This window comes from Vulpes lagopus, chromosome 4, assembly GCF_018345385.1.
Source record: "Vulpes lagopus strain Blue_001 chromosome 4, ASM1834538v1, whole genome shotgun sequence".
Lineage (NCBI taxonomy): Eukaryota > Metazoa > Chordata > Mammalia > Carnivora > Canidae > Vulpes > Vulpes lagopus.
In genome coordinates this window covers 90,012,126-90,031,127 of record NC_054827.1, presented here as the reverse complement: position 1 = coordinate 90,031,127, position 19,002 = coordinate 90,012,126, and the positions used below count along the sequence as shown (strand labels likewise).

General features: G+C 39.9%; 2 protein-coding genes across 2 annotated transcripts in view; one reads left to right on the top strand and one right to left on the bottom strand.

Moving 5' to 3' along the window:
* Window positions 1-19,002, top strand: part of IQGAP2 (IQ motif containing GTPase activating protein 2) — a 302,560-nt gene that overhangs the window by 145,797 nt on the left and 137,761 nt on the right. Inside the window, exons 3-5 of the mRNA XM_041752928.1 lie at window positions 3,681-3,837; window positions 12,511-12,588; window positions 17,602-17,678. Of these exons, the coding sequence (XP_041608862.1) occupies window positions 3,681-3,837; window positions 12,511-12,588; window positions 17,602-17,678 (312 nt within the window). The remainder of the gene's footprint in view (window positions 1-3,680; window positions 3,838-12,510; window positions 12,589-17,601; window positions 17,679-19,002) is intronic.
* On the bottom strand, window positions 13,604-15,837 carry LOC121489672 (microtubule-associated protein RP/EB family member 1-like). Its single transcript, XM_041752931.1, has 2 exons — window positions 14,396-15,837; window positions 13,604-14,200 (listed from the first exon to the last, which is right to left on the bottom strand). The coding sequence occupies exons 1-2, from the start codon at window positions 14,705-14,707 to the stop codon at window positions 13,688-13,690; spliced, it is 825 nt and encodes a 274-aa protein (XP_041608865.1). The 5' UTR covers window positions 14,708-15,837; the 3' UTR covers window positions 13,604-13,687.

Below are 19,002 nucleotides of genomic sequence, written 5' to 3'. Positions count from 1 at the left end.
GTATCTCTGCTCCAAGTTCTTTCCTTATACTTTTGAAAGGTAGATCAAAAGGATTCCCAGCCCACATGACTGTGTCCTAGTTTAAAAGTTTGCATATTAGAGTTTCTGCTTTATTGTGAGGTATTTTAACACTTTTAGAAAAAGGCTAAGTCGCCAGTCTATCTGATTTTTTTTTTGTCAGAGTTTACCAACTGCCCCAGAAGAAGAGTCTTGCTATCAATTTTTGTTAAGCATCCACTGACTAATAATTAAGAGGAGTTTCCAAGTTGCAGATTTTAGAAGATTCTTTGAGATCTTGTGTAGGCTTATAAGAGTTCTCTAGGAAGTGACTCCAGTGGAGAGGCTCTAAGCTTTTCATACCCTGTTGGAAACATAACTTCCTTGAATCCCTGCTTGAAACAGCACTCATAAAGAGGCAGCCAATTCCATTTACCATTCTTTGTTTCAAGGCAGGTGACCAAAAGGGAATTCTAAGAGAATAAATGAAACTCCAGGAAATTGACTCAATTTTGACAGTCCAAATACTATTCTCTGACCTTATACTGAAATAGTGATAGCACATATATCTCTAAACTATGGAACTCTTACTCTTACTCTAGAGGTAGCTTGGGTGAGTTGTGAGAAGTTAAAAGTTAAAATTAGAGGAACAGTGGCCCTGGCAGCTTTTTGAGGTCTTTCAGTTACCAATTGCATGGCACTGGGCTTTTCAGACCCTCAGATGATCATCTAAAAAGGGTGATCTTCTTTATGAGGTGATCTTGAGGATTAAATGATAGTCCCCATGAAGTATTTAATATAAGTTTTAGCACAAAATAGTGCTTTAATATGAATTATCATTGATGATAATAGCTTCATCATTTAACTTTTAAGGAAATGACAAGAGATACCCTCATTGATGCTTAGTGCTGCAAAGATGCAACACTGACATATTTTGGGCAGTGTCCTGAAAATTTTTTGATCAACTGTGTTGCTTGCAGAAATTTTTCTTAGGCACTCAGAATCCATCATTAAATACCAATTTATTGGGTACCTACTATGTGTAAACACATTGGCAGGCACAAAGGGATTAATTATAAAGTGGAAGAAGTGGTCTTTGCCTTGGGTAGTCCATAATGTCATAAGCATTAGCGGTGGCTGTATTTAAACAGGCTGTAGCTAACCCAACTTTCTAGTGTCATTAGTGTTTGAAGCCAACTGCACATATATATTCTAATATCGACAGAAGTATCTTTTTTTTAATAAGCCCAAATTTAAATACCATATTTCACTTTTTATTTTAGCTTCCTGCCTTTTGTTCCCAGTTATATTTTAAGCCCCTGCACTACCTATTGTTAATTCACCTCTCACCCACTCCTCACACATACTCTGATCACGGGATTGTTATCAAGCAATTATATATTATGTTAAAAACAGTTAAGTTTTCAAGCTAATGATTCAGGAGCAGATTGTATCTTAATATGAATTAGCATAATGCTGTGATTTGTGGTTTATGTAGGTTAGAAAATTAGCCTACTACAGTGGATTTTGGCCCAATTTTTATTTAAAGAGCAACATTATTATTGATTTCTTAAAGCCAGGCTTATATAAACCAGATATCCCTTATATACCTTGTATGGGATGAGTGAAAGCCAAGCTCTTCATCTCATTTTTACCAATTCCTTAGGATCTTAGGTCTGGGAAAAACTTTATTATCCCATCCTTCTAATTCTCTATCCCTTGAGCAGAGGACAAAACCGGCCCTGAGAGGTTAGGGGGACGTTCCTGGGTCACACAGCTGACTTGGGTCTGCATCCCAGAGCAGAGAGCTCTCTCTATACCAGACCCCTCTTCCTGGCTGATAAGCTTTTCCTTTCCTCTGACCTCCTTTTTCTAAGCGGTCACCAAGTCCTGTTACGGCTTCCTTCAAGTGTCTCCTGGTTTCCCTCCTTCCAATTTCTTCCTGTCTAATCCAGTCCCTCAGTTCCTCACAATGGAAAAGTCCCAAAAGAGTGCTTTGTCTCGGGGCATCCATCATACAGGATTAATTTTCTCTAATTACCACTGTCAACGTGTCACTCTTTTGCAGTGAAGCAGCCAGGAGCTCTCTGCTTCCTGTGACAGCAGGTAACAGCACTCCTCCTGTGCTAGATCCTCCAGAGCCCAACTCTATACTCACTCCACTTCATTTCCTTTCTTCCCAGGAGCCCCAGGGGCCCAGAGTCTTCTCTGGGCCTTCTCCATGAGTTCCCCATGTCTCCTCTGTGCTGTCGGTCTGTCTTGCTCCCTGGTTTCTAGTGCTTCTCTGCCTTTGCAAATACTCCATTTTTCGAGGCCAAATCCGGGGCCCATCATCTCTTCAGTACTTTCCCTGAGCAGTGTAGTGATAACCTAGTTACCCCCCTTTATTCCCAGCCTTATTGTTAAGCACTACCATGTAGCATTGGGCATAAGAACCTTTCTTATGTGGTTCTGTGGTTTTTCCTTGGGATCGCCTTGCCTTTTCAATTACATTTAATGCTCTTTGAAAGCAGGGCTTATGTTTCTATTTTTTCTCATGTGGTCCACATTTTACAGTCCCTAATAAGTGGCCAGCAATTACTGATTATTAGGGACTCTCTGAGCTTTTTAAAGGCTGTTGTCCAGAGCTACAAGCAGTTGAGATATTTTACAATGTTCACTGCTTGGATCAGGATCAGTTGTTAATATTGCAGAACACTGTCCTCTTGTGCCAGATGTTGATAGGATCAGCTGCAGATGTGTGAATGATCCTCAGGCAGGGCCTGGCCATAGTCCTCACACTAATAGTTCATGATTTGTGGATCAGTGGCAGGGAGGTGGTGAGTCCTTTCCTGAACACCTGCACATCTGCCTCTTGGATCCTACAGTAGGTAACCATTACTTGAGAATGGATAGGAATAATATTATCTTTATAAGTCCAGCAAACTCACGACATACCAATGTGAAATGTGAGCTGGCCCAGCCTCCCCCGTCCACTGTGTGTCCTCGAACCTATGATAACCTTGATGCTATCTTTTCTACAATATTCGCACAGTGTCCTAAGATTTAATCTGATATTTTTCTGAGATATTTTTTCATAACTCAGTAAATACTCCATCTTCTCAAAAAACTAAGGATGTTGTAATAAGCTCCTGGTATTGGTAAGTGGAATGTGTACTATTTGAAGAAAACATTCTGAATTTTTGATGCTCCTTTTCCATGCCTTTCTTACATTTCCTGGTAGTCATTTCTGGACTGAGGCAGCTACAGATCTTATAGTACCTTGGACTGTGCTTTCCCCAAGGCATCAGCCCTACAAGTCTTTCTTCCACTTTGGGTTCATAAACCTGGAATTATTTTTTGCTATGTCAGCAGATAAGTTCCACCCATACAAAATGGTTTGGCCATTTTCCTCTTTGGCACAAAAGAGAACTGGCAGAGACTCAGACAAAGATGAAGTTGACAAGCTCTGGAATGGAAGTGAGTTCAGTGGCTCTGGGCTTTGAGTCCCACTTGTATATCTCTTTTTTCGGACTCCTTGCCCACCCAGAAAGTCCTCTTTTCCCGTCTTAGCTAAAGATGTTTCAGATCCTGTTCCCTTTGTTAATGTCTCCAACACACATAGCGAGATGCTGCATCTCTTCATCTACACAAAGTTAACCAACTGGAATCACTTGGAGGTTTTTTTTTTCTCATCCTTCTAGGTGGATGGAAGTCTGCTTAGTCGAAGAATTGCCACCAACCACTGAACTGGAAGAAGGGCTCCGGAATGGAGTTTACCTTGCAAAGTTAGCCAAGTTCTTTGCCCCAAAAATGGTATCAGAGAAAAAGATCTATGATGTGGAACAAACACGTTACAAGGTAACTGAGATGTAATTGGTTTTGGCTTCCATCTAAAAGTGAAAGTTTAATATTTCATTTCCTTTCCCTACTTTTAGTGTTTCTATAAGGATTTTGTGGGATGGGGTGGGAGTGTCCTTGGTCTTTGAAACCTGCTAATAATCATTCCTGAGGGAGCAGCAGTTTAAAAGCAGAATGAAAAAAATAATAATAAAAGCAGAATGTTTCTATTTCTGGGCTGAGGCTGAGACACGTCTGATTTCTGGGGCCTCCCAGGCCCCCCTTCATTATTCCTTCATGGGGGTCATTTTTACTGGTATCAGTAAATGTCAAAGGGAGGGCACTATATCCTTCTTTTTTTTCCCACCACTGACATAGTTTATTACTCCCCTTGTTCTCATCAAGGAGTAAAATACCCAACTATTGTGGCCCCAAAGAGTTAGGGCCAGTCTGAGCAAATGAGTAGTAACATTGAATAATCAGGTAGGTATTCTTTTCTATTTAATGTTTAAGACAAAATAAGACTAATTTTTTTTTGGTATGCAATTTGTGTTAATTATTTCATGGCTAATTTGGGAGAACACATGAGGAGAAAACAAAACCAAGATAACAACAGTCTTGACCTGAGTTTTAAAATGATATTTTAGAGACACATGTCTAAGTATTCACAGATAAAACAATATATCTAAGACTTTGCTCCAGAATAATGGGGAAGAGGATTGAGAGAAATTAGAGACTGGCCATGAGTTCATAATTGTTGAGGTTAGGTGATGGATACCCAGGAGTTCATTATACTATTACATCAACTTTACGCATGGCATTTTTCACTAAGAAATGAAGGAGGAAAAGGCAAGCACCAACCTAAAAGACCCCTCCATTAGATGTGTCTTCGAAAGAGTTTTTAAGCATGTGGTGTTCCCTCCTGGAATGAGTGATTTCTTTGGCACTTTGGGCCAGAATTTCTAAAGCTTCTCTGAAATGTGATTCTTTATATCCTTCATTCTTCATTTATTATACAGTTGACCCTTGACCAGTGAGGGCGTTAAGGAATCCCTTCCCACTGCACAGTCTGAAGTCCACATATGAATTTTTGTTTTGGTTAGTCATTTATTTCCAGAAAATAACCTTAACCATCACTCTTAATTTATATCCTTCAGACCTACAATCCTGCCTATATGAGAATAAGAAGATATGGGAATGGAAGAGGGATCTCCCCCTTCAGTCTTACAGGGGAAGGTATCCATCTGTCTATCCCAAGCTAATCCTTCCACCTGGGTTCTCATTCTGTCTACTCTGTTGGGTTTGATTATCAGCTCCCACTCTGGGATGTATTGGAAGAGGTATAGCATTATAATTAGATGCATGTTAAAATGCGTTTTCTGAAAACATTGAGCTGTTCAAGTTTACATCTCAGCTTTTGACTCTGAAATGAAGTCAGTAATACTCATTGTATGTTAATATTACTTATGGAAAGCTTAAATGAGTTGCTGTAAATTGATAAGGGATTTAGAAGAGAGTACTCTTAATTTTTTGTTTGCTCCACTATAGCTTTTGACTCTCTCAAAATTTTACTAGTAGCCTACTGTTAACTAGAAACCTTACCCATAAGTTGATTAACATGTTATTTTGTATGTCATATGTATTACAAACTTATTCTTACAGTAGAGAAAAAAACATTATTAAAATCATAAGAGAAAATATAGTTACAGTGCTGTACATTTATTGAAAAAAAAAAGTCTGCATGCAAGTGGACCCACGCAGCTCAAATCTGTGTTGTTCAAGGATCAACTGTATTTAGTTCTTTATATCGTTTTTTTTTTTTTAAATCTGTAGATTTTCAAGTATCTCTAAAAGTTATCTGTCCTGTTGCCAGGACAACATTTAGTTGAAAATGGAATGCTTTCCTATTAACTGTATGATTCATACCACCCTTCAGGGTTACTGAAGCAAAATTTATTTTTAAAATGTGTATATTTTGGGATGCCTGGGTGGTTCAGCAGTTGAGCATCTGCCTTCAGCTCTGGACGTGATCCTGGAGTTCTGGATTCGAGTCCCACATCAGGCTCCCTGCATGGAGCCTGCTTCTCTCTCTGCCTATGTCTCTGCCTCTCTTTCTGTGTCTCTCATGAATAAATAAATAAAATCTTTAATAAAAAAATGAAAATCTATATTTTGGGGTGCCTGAGTGGCTCAGTCACTTAAGCATCTGCCTTCAGCTCAGGTCGTGATCCCAGTGTCCTGGGATGGAGCCCTGCATTGGGCTCCCTGCTGAGCAGCAAGTCTGCTTCTCCTTCTCCCTCTGCCCCTACCCCTGCCTGTGCTCTCTCTCTCTCTCTTTCTCTCAAATAACTAAATAAAATCTTTTTAAAAAATAAAATAATAAAATTAAGTATGTATATTTAATTCACAGCAAATGTTTGAGTCATCATTTAGGCTAGCCATAGACAAGAAGAGGTGAGACATCTTTTATGAGTCTGTTTTCATATTCTGGGCTAAAAGGTAACTGAACTAAAACTTCCTGCCTTGGATAATGTTAGGAATAAAAGTATTTGTGTTTGTTTAAGTACTTTTGAGCTGATTAAGTCATGTGTACCTCCCTAGAGTCTTAGCTCATTATGTTAGCTTTTCATAAGACTTTACTAAATCAATGATTGAGTTAGGCAAAATGATTTTATTTAATTTTGAAAAATATTTTTTTATTTCAGAAAAGAGCAGAAAAAATTATTTATATCCCCACACCACAAAATAAATTACTTGTCCACATTTTGCCACCGATTTTTATTTTTTCATTGCTTCTATGATGACTATTACCACGCTTTCATCCTGTTTCTTCTAACAGTCATGTAGATCTGATGACAGAGTTAAAGTGTAGTTGGCCTGGGTTCCAGCCCATCCTGAAAGGGGGTCTTGGGTGTTTTATTTTGACATTGTTAGAGATAAGAATCAGACCAGCAAGAGCTCCAAGCGAGGGGTGGGATACCTCTTTACTCCACTTGGCACATCATACACCTTTGACTGTAAGTGTCTCTAGGTCAGCTGTGGACCTCTCCTGGCAAATCAAACAGGTGCTATTTCAGCATCAGGAAGCCTACCATTTGAATGAATAGCAACTTCTCTTTGGGATGGAGACAGGGGAAATATTTCCTGTTCCATGTTACAAATGAAATATCTATGGAGCCCAGGCAAGCGATGACGTTTTTGAACAAAACACTAAGACAGAAGTATTGTGTTTGCCACTCCTACCCGTCAGGTCACGGAGGCCAGATATACAGGAGAGACGATGCTAGGAGAAGGGCAGAGAGAAGGGAAGTGTAGCAGAGGGAGGGGTGGTGGTGCCAGCTAGGACGTGGGAGAAAGTACAGGACCAAGGGAAACTACCCCTCCCTTCATTCACTGGACAAAACAGCCTTTTCCCTCTCATTTATTAAATCTCCGAGAATGCCTAATGTCTTTGAAAGAGAATTTTTAGTGAGTTGCCATGTAATCATAAAATTTTAAGGCCATTTCATTCATTTTACAGAATTGAAAGGAGCCAGATATTAGCGAACAGGATACTTAATTTCCTGTTCTTAGGTTCTTTAGGACTGGAGCCCATCCTGTGGTTCTTCATAAGGAGCCACCGAATCATGGGACTGTAGCAAAGATGTTGAGACACAAAGGAATGCTAGCTAACACAGCCCCAGCCCTGGATACACCATCTGGCAACCATGAGTTCAGCAAGTGTAAGCTCTTGCTCCAGAGTCTGCTTGGACTAGAGCCATAAAATATGACCTGCCTGTTAGGCTGTGTGTCTCTGAGGCAAGAACTCTGTCCCCAAACTCTAACAGCCTCAGTCTGGGCAGTGATGGCTCTGAGTTAAACAGATGGGAGCTTTCTTTCTTTCTTTTTTTTTTTTTTTAATTTTTTTTTTAATTTAATTATGATAGTCACAGAGAGAGAGAGAGAGAGAGAGAGGCAGAGACATAGGCAGAAGGAGAAGCAGGCTCCATGCATCGGGAGCCTGATGTGGGATTCGATCCTGGGTCTCCAGGATCGCGCCCTGGGCCAAAGGCAGGCGCCAAACCGCTGCGCCACCCAGGGATCCCCAGATGGGAGCTTTCAATGCCATCCCATCCCCTTTGTCTGCCAGCTTAAGTACAACCCTGGTCTCTCGTTAATTTAAGGTTACAAAGATGTCCTAAATATTAGAGTTCAACCTTATAATGATAAGTATGCTTTCCCTGCCCACCTCCACCTGCCACTCCACGTCCCAGCTTTGTGACCATGTCATGTGCACTGTGACACCTGACACTGTCCCTTTTGGACACACCATGGTGTACCGTAAACATTGCCTTGTCCTGAAAGCAGGAACCGTGTGTGTTGTCTTTGTGCACTCCTCAGTGAATGGTGAAGGATATAGCCCATGGGCAGTGCTAGGGAAACAACTGTTGATTAAAAAGAATGACAGTAGTTTTGAATAAGTTAAAGGACTCCATTTCTTATCTTCTGTGCTTTATTTGATACTTAGGGTGCTTGGAGTCTGACACTCTTCCTCCAAATGTGATGCTAAAATCTCCTGCAGGACCACTCAATGGATGTGTGTAAAATGTGGATTTCTGGGCCCAGCCCAGGCTACTGAGTCAGGAAGTCTCTTGGCCAGGGACCCAGGAAGTTACACTCTTAATAATTATCCTAGATGATTCTTTTCTTATGTATTACTTGGATTTGAGATAATCTACCAGTTTCTAGATAAATAATATAATAAATTTTAATAAAGGTAGAGGGAAAGAAGATAAAATTGTACTATAATAGAAAAATATACAGTATAGAATTGACTTACCCATACAGTGCTTATCAGCCCCTGCCACGTGCCCAGGCACTGTTCTGCACATGAAGGCAGAGTGGTGAGCAAGGCAGACGTGATTTCATGGCACTTAGGGCTGAGAAGGCAGACTGTAAGTAAATACACAGTTGTGGGTTGTGATGGTTATATGAGGGAAGAAATTAAAGCTGATATTACTGACAGCACTGCCTAGAGGATGAGCTGCTCTGAGGAGACATTTACCTCTGAGGTGGGAAGAACAAGGAGAAAATCATCCATGTGCAGCTTTGAGGGTGGGGAGTAGCAAGGACAGTCCAGACAAGGAGCCTATTTTTGAGAGACCTGAGGAAGAAAAAAAGCTTGGGCAAAACAGAGTGGCTGAAAGCCTGTGGTGAGGGACAGTGGTGAAAAATGAGGCCGAGATCAAAGCAGAGACTGATCACACAGCCAGGCTGGGAGATCTGTGACTTCATCATAAGTCACTGAAGAGGAAGCCATTGAAAGAGGCATCATGGCTTCACAAAGATGAGTCGGCTGCTATGTGTAGAATAAATTGCAAGATGAGGGTGGAGGCAGTCCAATGAGGGGATAACTAGGCCAGGTGACAGGTAACAGTGGCCTACATAGACAAGAAGTAAATGGGTTCAAGAGAGAAAACAACCTGGAGAGGGATTAGAAATGGGTAGAGGGCCATGAAGAGAAGATGGCTGGGTGGACAGCACAACATGACCAAGGGGAGAGCGCCAGTTCTAAAGGGGGGTAGAGTGTAAAAAGGCCAAGGCTTACATGGTGAAGGCATGTTCCCACAGTGTTCCCAAGGTGGTTAAGATGGGCAAGAGAAAGGAGAGGAGGGAGCAAGAAGGGCATTCCTTGAGTTTGGTGATGCTTAAGAACAGAAAACGGTATCTTTCCAGGCAGTGCATGGATAACAGTGGACTTAAAATAGATGTTATAGATGTTAACTATTCAGGTGAGTCTTAGGTAGAAGAAGTTATCATCCAAAGAAGACTTAGATAATTCCTCATCTGTTCAATTTAAGCTTAAGTAACCTTATTGACTGGTGAAATAGCTCAGCAGTGGGAAATCAGCATGTACGTTCTAGTCCAAAGCTGGAAGAAATTAGGTGGATAGACATTAATAACCCTTCCCTAAATAAGACTACAAACATGCCAGGTATGAATATGGGGGACTGGTGAAAAAATAGACAAGGCGAAAGTGGTTATGGACTAAGCTTATTTTGGGCCTCAATGCTTAGGAAACTATTTTTGTTCTAATTGAAATAAATACAGTAAATTGAAGATGTTAATGCACATCACGCACGGAACCTTCTTGAATATGTATACCTTAGCATTCCGAAGTCAGCATTCTTCAGATGTTTCAAATGGACAAAGGATTTGAAATCTGTCATTTCATTTACTATAGAAATAAGACCAAGATAACCACCCTTTCCTTCAGTGCCTCTTTCATGAAACACTAAACCTTTTTCTGACCTTAAGGTGAATAAGGTTGCAAGCCTGGTCCTATAGCATGCAATAATTATAATAACTAATATTTATTGCCTTCTTAGATGCCCTTTGCAACTAATTGCTATATGTGTATTCTCATTCCATCTCAACTCAGAGATGTATGCTATACCCATTTTATGGCTGAGAAACCAAGGTTCAAAGAGATTTGTAACTTTCCTGACGTTACCTGGCTAATAAGACCACTAAGTGGACACGGATACCTGCTTAATGATTTGGGTTTTTGAAGCCCACCAGATGAAGACTGCCAAGAAACCAGCCTTCAGACAAGGGTCAAACAAAATTGGGTTTATTTAACTTGTTACGGCAAGAAAAATATACATACTGATGGGACTATGAGCAGGAGGGAAGAGGAGCTTAGTGTAGAGTTGGGCTTGTACTGGTAATTCTAATACGGATTTAGGGAAGCAAAGACCAGTTATCTTTGGAGAGTTGTCAGGAAGCAGCATCAGTTTGGTGTTCCAGTACTTTTTATCTAGGAGGTGAAAAGATAGAATGGGGATTAGACTCATCCATGAAAACGGTTGCTCATCTTAGTTGGAACAGTGGGACATTTAGTTATTTTGTGGTGCCTAGGTTCCTCTTCTCTGTCTTGATGTGAATGTGGATTGTTTCCATCTTGTCCCTCCATGGTCACAGAGTGGCTGTGTCTGAGACTTGTTTGTATTCTGTAAGAGTTGTTTATGCTGAGTCTCCCTCAGACAGTACTGCCTGGCTCTTAACTCTCCACTCCAGGCCCCCTCCCCCTCCTCCCCTTCCCTCTCTCCCCGGTGCCCTCTTCCCTTTTATTCCTATTTCCCTCTCCCTTCCTCTTCCCCCACCTCTCCTCCGTCTAGTGATTTCATAGTAATTGCTGATTTTTTCCATTCAAAGAATAATCCCACCATCATTAGGTCCTTTGTTCTACCACTAGGGAATGCTAGTATGAGGAAGGTTTTCAGTTTCAGAGAGACCTAATTTTGAATCTCAGCTCAGCCACTTAACACCTAATTGGTCTCAGGCAAATTAGTTGGTCTTTCTGGCCTCGGTTTCTTCATCTCTAAAAAATGGGAAATGATAACTGCCTTGCAGAGTGTTTTGAAAAGCAGAGATAATTTACATGCAGTGCTTGACACACAGAATTCAGTCTGACCACTACTAAAAAGGCATACACATTTGTCAAATGTTAATTTGACCTATACTTTATAAATTATAAGTCTAGGGCAGCCCAGGTGGCGCAGCAATTTAGTGCTGCCTGAAGCCCAGGGTGTGATCCTGGAGACCCGGGATCCAGTCCACACGTCAGGCTCCCTGCATGGAGCCTGCTTCTCCCTCTGCCTGTGTCTCCACCTCTCTCTCTCTCTCTCTCTGTGTCTCTATGAATAAATGAATAAAATTTTTTTAAAAATAAAGTATAAGTCTAACAGCAACAAAAACATTTTCTTTTACATAAACTATTTGATTTGTAGAAGATCGTAGAAGAGGTAGGAAGGGCCAGGCTTTCTGAATGTGATTATCTGTTATTGGATATTATATAATGAAACTTGCTGTAATTCCTGTTTTTTCATATACTAAAATGAAAAATAAAATACATAACTTTATGCTACTCATTTAACTAATGAAAAATACGGAGTACCCGTAAAGCTCCCAATGTTTCAGTACCTACTTGATGAGATACAGGTAAGGTTGCCACAGTTATAGACTGTGGGGAAAAGACTGAGGAAGGCTTTAAAGAAAAGCAGAAGACATAGAAAGCCTGTTGTCATTGTGCACATAGAGAAAGGTCTTGTAAAACATTTCTACTGAAGATTTATTTCCTACACAAAGATAATGATTAAATTATAAGAGGATGGCATACTAAAATTGCCCCTGAACTGTGGGGGTTCCCCCCCTTTTTTTTTCTATGTATTTTTCTACATTTACAGGTTTTCTACAGAAATTCTATTCATGATCAGAAAAAAAATGTTTTGACAGAACCAGAAACCAGGAAGAAAGCATTTAGTCTTCTAAAAATCCTATTTTCTTGAAGTTGCTAAGTTTCTCAGCCATGGTTGCCAAAATCTTGACACCGTGTGTGCGTATGTGTGCATGCATGTGTGTGCACATGTGTCTCATAAAATATCCTGGGGCATGTGCTAGACATTAAATGTTGAGATTCTAGTTCAGAATTACCTCAAATATGTGAATTGTGGGGACTGGAATGGTCCATTACTAATGCTGTTGCTGAGATAGCCTAGTCTTCTTTATTGTGTCTCCAGTTGTTTTATGATTTAATAACTCTATTTTAGGAGAAATAGAATTGGAAAACATCCTGCTAATGAAAAAAAGTTGTTACAAATGACTCACTTTTCATGTGGTCCCTTCTTCTCCCCCTCCCCATCTTCACACTAGAAGTCCGGCCTTCATTTTCGACATACAGACAATACGGTCCAGTGGTTAAGAGCAATGGAGTCTATTGGTCTACCCAAGGTAAGCCTGAACTGAGAAGCCAAAAGGGGTCATGTGAACACCTCATTATGAAAGAAGATCTGGCATACTGGGATGTGTTAATGCAGCAGATGGCCTCATTGCTTCGGGCACAACAAATGTGAGGACTACGCAGAAATATGAAAAGGCCTGTGCAAAGTAATATATGGCAGGAACTCAGAATGAAGTATGTACACAGATGGAGAGCAGCTAGGTTAAAGCATGCATAAATTCAACAAGGTCAAGACAAGCCGTAGCTGGTAGACAGTTAACTAAAGTAGCCACCTCCTTTTTGATTTCAGATTCAGGATCTTACCACGTATTGTATCACTGTAAGTTAAAATGACAAAAGTGTTTTTATAAAGTGTTATTATAAAGCATATTATCACTTTGAATGGTAAAACCAAGGGAGTTAGAGTTCTTACTCTTGAAATAGCTGTCCCAAATAAAACTTAGCCAATATTCAGTGCTTATTAAATTGAAAGAGCAAGTGCCCTTAAGCCTCAGAGACAAATTGACAAGTAGAGGAAATGAGGAAATAATTACATTTGTTAGAAATTGTAGAGTGATTTCTTCAACTTCTGATTTTGAAATAATTTTAGATTCACAGGAAGTTGCAAAAATAGTACATCTATGCATATTCTTTTTTTTTATTCTTAAGGCATTTATTTATTAAAACATTCTCTGTCATTAACTTAAAATTCAAATCAGTCTTTACATTTCTCTACTGAGGACTCCACCTCAGTATATGACATAAAAGCAACAACAGTGAGTGTTACCAGCGTCCACACAGTGAGCCCCATGGTCAGCCTATCTGTTCCCCAGGTGACCCAACTAGATGTTAATACTGCTCTGCTACAGGGTAAAAGCTCCAAACTCAAATTCATTGGAAAAGGGGTGAAACTTCTGCAAGGTGCACTTTAAGAAGACATGAAAAGAAACCAGTGAGTCCTCTAAGAATAATAAAAGGGGGTATTTTACAGTTAAGCACGTGATTTGGAGTGAAGAATTCGGATGTTGCTCTGCTGCCAGGCTGTTAATACTCTTCTTGTTCCTCCTGTGGGCCCCCTTCATCAGGTATCACAAAGCCTTCATCTGTGGCTTAGAGAATGTTCACGATCCTCTGCAATACAGAGTTGTTTTCCCCTTTGTTCTCCTGGCAAATCAATTTGATGTTTCTTAGCTTTTCAAAGTAGAAATCTCTCTCTTTCTCCAAGTCTTCAATGGTAAGTTTCAATACATTGACCTGCTGCATCAATTCAGCTGCTTCATCATCCCCATTGCCCCCACCAGGATTCTTTCGCACCACACCCGGGCCAGCCTTAGGTGTTGCAGTAGTTCTGGGTGTTGCATTGAGCCTGTGTGGAGCTGCACTGTTAGAGCGGAGAGGTTTTTTCAGTTTGTTCAGAGCTAGAGCAACAAGGGAGGGAGCCACTGCAGTTTCTTGACCTTGTCTGGCAGCTACAGGGTCATAGTCTTTTTCATCATAGTTTGCATCAAAAAACTTCTTGAACCACTGAACAAATTCAAAATTGTCCTGAAACTTTCCCTTTACTAATTTGTCCACAGGAATTATTTTGTCAACACCCATTCTCTTAAAACCTGCTTGTAGTATTTTTTTTTTAATTTATTTATGATAGTCACAGAGAGAGAGAGAGAGAGAGAGGCAGAGACACAGGCAGAGGGAGAAGCAGGCTCCATGCACCGGGAGCCCGACGTGGGATTCGATCCCGGGTCTCCAGGATCGCGCCCTGGGCCAAAGGCAGGCACCAAACCGCTGCGCCACCCAGGGATCCCCTGCTTGTAGTATTTTGAAGTTCTGGATGTATTCATGCTCTAGTTTAGCCTGGAATTTCACTTTCTTCAAGGCAATGGAGCCAGGGAATAGCATGTCCATAACCTGACAATAGGCAGCCCCTGAGCAAAACTGTTCAATCTTTGTCAGATTCAGCTGTAGAGACTCATTGATCCAGGCCAGCATGTCATGTCGACTTAGGTTATCACTGGTGACGGACATTGAGTTCACTGCCATCTTCAGCTCTCGGCGGGACCACGTCCACTGCCTGTGCCCAGCTTTGGTTCCGTCTTCATCTTGTTCAAATAGCCTGACCCATCTATGCATATTCTTGACTCAGCTTCCCCCAGTGATTACATCTACTAACTGGAGTAAAATGATAAATGGATATCAGTGTGTTACTGTTAACTAGGCTGCAGACCTTAGTTTTCACCATTTTTATATGCAGTGATTTTTGTGTGTATGTTTCTATGCAATTTTATGCCATGAATATATTTGTGTTACCACCACCACAATTAAGGTACAGATACCACAGAGGAGCAGGCCTTGACCATCACCTCCTTTTCTAGCCCTATTCCCTGACAGCCCCTACTCTATTCTCCATCTCTATGGTTTGGTCATTTTGAGAATGTTAAAGAAATGGAATAGAGAGATTGACTTTCTTTCAGTAATGCCCTTGAGATTCATCAGGCTTTGTAGGTATTGATAGTTCACTCCATTCTGTTGCTTATTATGTACTCCTGTTTTGAAGAAATGATGTGGAAGTTGTCCAGGTCTTGCTATTATTAATCCAGGTTTGAATTAACACCACCCACCACAACAAAAACAAAAAATTGCTTAATGTAAATTATAAATGCCAGTTTTCAGTCTGTTTGAGCTTATACCTGATTTAGCTCAGCGTATTTTATTTCAAAATAGCCAATATTGATTTATCCTTGCATTTTGAATCAAATTACTTGCCCTTCTCTGAAAATGCCTGGAACATTAAATACTGTTCCCATTTGGGCACGAGTTATAATATAGAATTCATATTTCTAGGTTGTCATTTAGCAAGTCCTTACTGGGTAGCAAACAGATTAATAAAGAAAAAATTCAAATAAAATTCTTCTCTATGAGGCAACATACTTTAAATTAGGATCATTTTGTTATGTTTCATAGATTTGACTTAAAGCTTTTCAAATGGCGTGTGTTGGGCCAAGTTTTCCTTAACTTAAAACCAAATAAGTGACCCATGTGGCAGATACTATTTTAACACTGATTTTTATGAAGTGCTTAATACATTACATTGCAGGGATGAGTGACCAATAACGTGCTGAATTGATGGCTGTATTTGACCACTACTAATGTCATCACTTACCAATATTAAGTGCCTTTTCCATGCGCAGCATCCTGCTAATGCTGGGGGTATGGTGATGATCAAAATGTTCTGGTGAGGGGCAGCCCGGGTGGCTCAGTGGTTTAGCGCTGCCTTCAGCCCAGGGCCTCATCCTGGAGACCCGGGATCGAGTCCCGCGTCAGGCTCCCTGCATGGAGCCTGCTTCTCCCTCTGCCTGTGTCTCTGCCTGTTTCTCTCTCCCTCTGTGCCTCTCATGAGTAAATAAATAAAATCTTTTAAAAAAATGTCCTGGTGAACTCTATGAATTGATCCTACTATATTGGCTAAAAAAATCTTATATTCAAGATTTTCCAAAAGAAATGAAACAAATATTTATAGGAATATGCATTTCCATATGGAGAGATATAAAGAAATACAGGTTTTGAAAGGAAAGCAAGTGGGGAGCTATAAGGTTCTTCCACTTTCCTGCTAGCCTTTGAAACCTGGTCCTGTCTTTCTGAATTGAGAATCCTCTCCTGACAGATGCTGTAACAGCAAACATTTTGAGGGAAAGTTGAAAAGACCTTGAAGTTTCCTTCACTGAAGACATTTATTTAAGCACTCTGTGGCTATACATTGTGGCTAAGAAAACTTCACTGCTTTCTTCTCTCAACTTTTTTCAGTGTCTAATAGAAAATCACATTTGAGTATCAAGTGCTACCATATGATACTGGACTTAATTTTAGTTTTTATGTCAACTTTTATAAAATATCTACTGAAAATGGTAATGCCAGCATGCTTATCTTTTTCTTAGAAGCCTTAAGCCTAATGACTCATTTTTGGTGCTTGGGAATAGAGGAGTTTGGTGCCCTATTCTAAAATCTGTTTCTTATCAAGCTTTTAGTTTCAGGCTTAAGAGTAGTGTTAATGTGTATTAAAAGCCTCTGTTCAATCTTACTGGTTAAGTAACTGCATATTTAGTTGTTTATCTGAAAGAAGTAATCAGGTGTTCAGAAAATGCAGGGATATTCATTGCAGTAACTTTTAATAGGAACAGATTGGGAGCAAACAAACAAAAAGTTCAACCTTAGAGAACTGGCTTAAATTATCATTCAAAAAGATAACAGAATCACAAACATCTATTATAAATAACATTCTAATAGAATAATGAAGAGGATGGAAATAGTCATGTTCTACTATGGTACTATGATAATACTATCTACTATAGCATTACTGGGGCTTAGAGTATTACAGTTTTGTTTTCACATACATACATACATAAATATAAAAAATCAGAGACATACATATACTGAAAAAAGCCTGGAAGAAAATACACTGAAATGCTAATGGTAACAATCTAGGAAATGAGATTATAGGTAGTGCCTTCTTTCATACTTCATTTACTTTCCAGATTTTATTTGGTAAAATGTATTATTCAAGCAGAAAATAGTATCAGCATGTCTTGTGTGTGTGCATGCCTGTTTATACAAGTGTGTAGCTAGGTGTTTAACGTTATAATAAAACACTATAAGACACACCCTTCTCAGGGTAGGGTACCTGTAGGCAGTCACAGGATGACCCTGCTACAGAGAGTGGAGCCTGACCAGGCTTACAGCCTGTGGAGTGAAAGTGCCACTAGCCCTGTGGATGCAGCCTCCTGGAGTGGCCACCCAGGAATCACCCCCCACTCTCCCAAGCCCACTAGGAGGCATGCTGTCATGCCGTCAGGGGCCCAGATGCACCCATGGGTCTGCCTGTAGAGCAAAAGGGAGGGAGCGACAATGGGCAGGTTCCTCTACATTTAAGGAAATACAACAAAGACAATTAAAGTACCATCATTTGGGAGATTTAAAGTAACTTTGAAAAACAAAACATAATAAAACATATTGTTTCTTTTGTTTTCCAGATATTTTATCCAGAAACAACAGATGTATATGACCGGAAAAACATACCGAGAATGATATACTGCATTCATGCATTGAGGTGGGAAAAAACACAACCAAGAGTGTAGGGAGTAGATTTAAATGAAACTGTAATTTCTGTTTTAGAAGAGGGATCTTAAGTTACTTCAATAATCTGAAGAACCTTTTATTGGATTGAGTTGTTTTGAATTTGGCACAAATTTTTTAAATTGTCACATAAATATAGTCCTTGAATTGGAAAACTATTTTTTCTGATTTTTAAGATCTAATTCAAAACAGAACAGAAAATGAATGAAAGACCTGTAAGAATAATGAGAAAACTTAAGTTGAAACTTCTGGGGATCTCATAATGTTGCCATGTTCTTGAGTTGTGATCTAGTTTACAAATATAGCCAGCCAAACTACATCAAATGAGCAGCTTTAATGGTCATAACTTTGATACTCTTAAATCATCATTTTGCTTCAAATCTTATCATAGACTAAGGAAGTCCAGTATCAGGATAGGTTCTTCTGACCTTCACTCAATAGAAACTGGACCACGGGACGGGGTAAAGAAGAAGCATAAGAGTTGCTTCGAGTTAGTCAAATCAAGATAACGTTTGTTTTTTTAAAGATGGAGGGGAGAGGGACAGGGGGGAGAAAGAATCTTAAGTGGACTACATGCCCAGCAAGGAACATGATTTGGGGCTGAATATCACAACCCTGAGATCATGACCTGAACCAAAATCAAGAGTCAGACGCTTAACTAACTGAGCCACACAGGACCCCCAGGATACTATTAATCTTCATTAATTAAAAGCAATTGTTCTATAACTTAATTTCTGAAAATGCTTACATTGTGCTAGTTCACAGATCATTTTTTATCTTACTGGACTGGAAGAAAAGTTATTTTTAGGTGGAAACAAAGTCGATTCTAAAAATCCAGTTTATGGCTGTCATCTTGCATTCATACAGGTAATAGCTGGAAGACTTTATGTCTAATTAAATTTTAAATTTCTTCTAGAACATCTGCCTCGTGTTTATATCACCAGAAGTCATTTTCCTGGCAGTCTTCTGTGTAGAGGTTTATATTAACTTCTTCCTGGCTCTTTTCCTCTCCAAAGGAAAAGGTTTCTACAATAATTCATTGCACTGCTGGCCTACTAGAAAAGAATTTTGATTATGTCATGTAATTTGACTTTTCCCCTGATGGGTACTTAGGAGATTTCTTTGGAAGATGACAGAAATACAGACCAAATGTAGGGGCCTTTTCTGTGATTTCTTTTTATTCTTGTAATTTAGAATGGGGTAGCGGGGGAAACCTGGATGGCTCAGTGGTTGAGTATCTGCCTTTAGCGCAGGGCACAATCCCAGGGTCCGGGATCAGGTCTCGCATCGGGCTTCTT

Bases quoted from the DNA above. Each gene is read 5' to 3' on its own strand.
- LOC121489672 (XM_041752931.1), bottom strand. From the start codon at position 14,707: ATGCATAGATGGGTCAGGCTATTTGAACAAGATGAAGACGGAACCAAA. The intron at 14,201-14,395 runs ATACTACAAGCA...ATTAAAAAAAAA, and splicing joins AATACATCCAGAACTTCAAA to ATACTACAAGCAGGTTTTAA.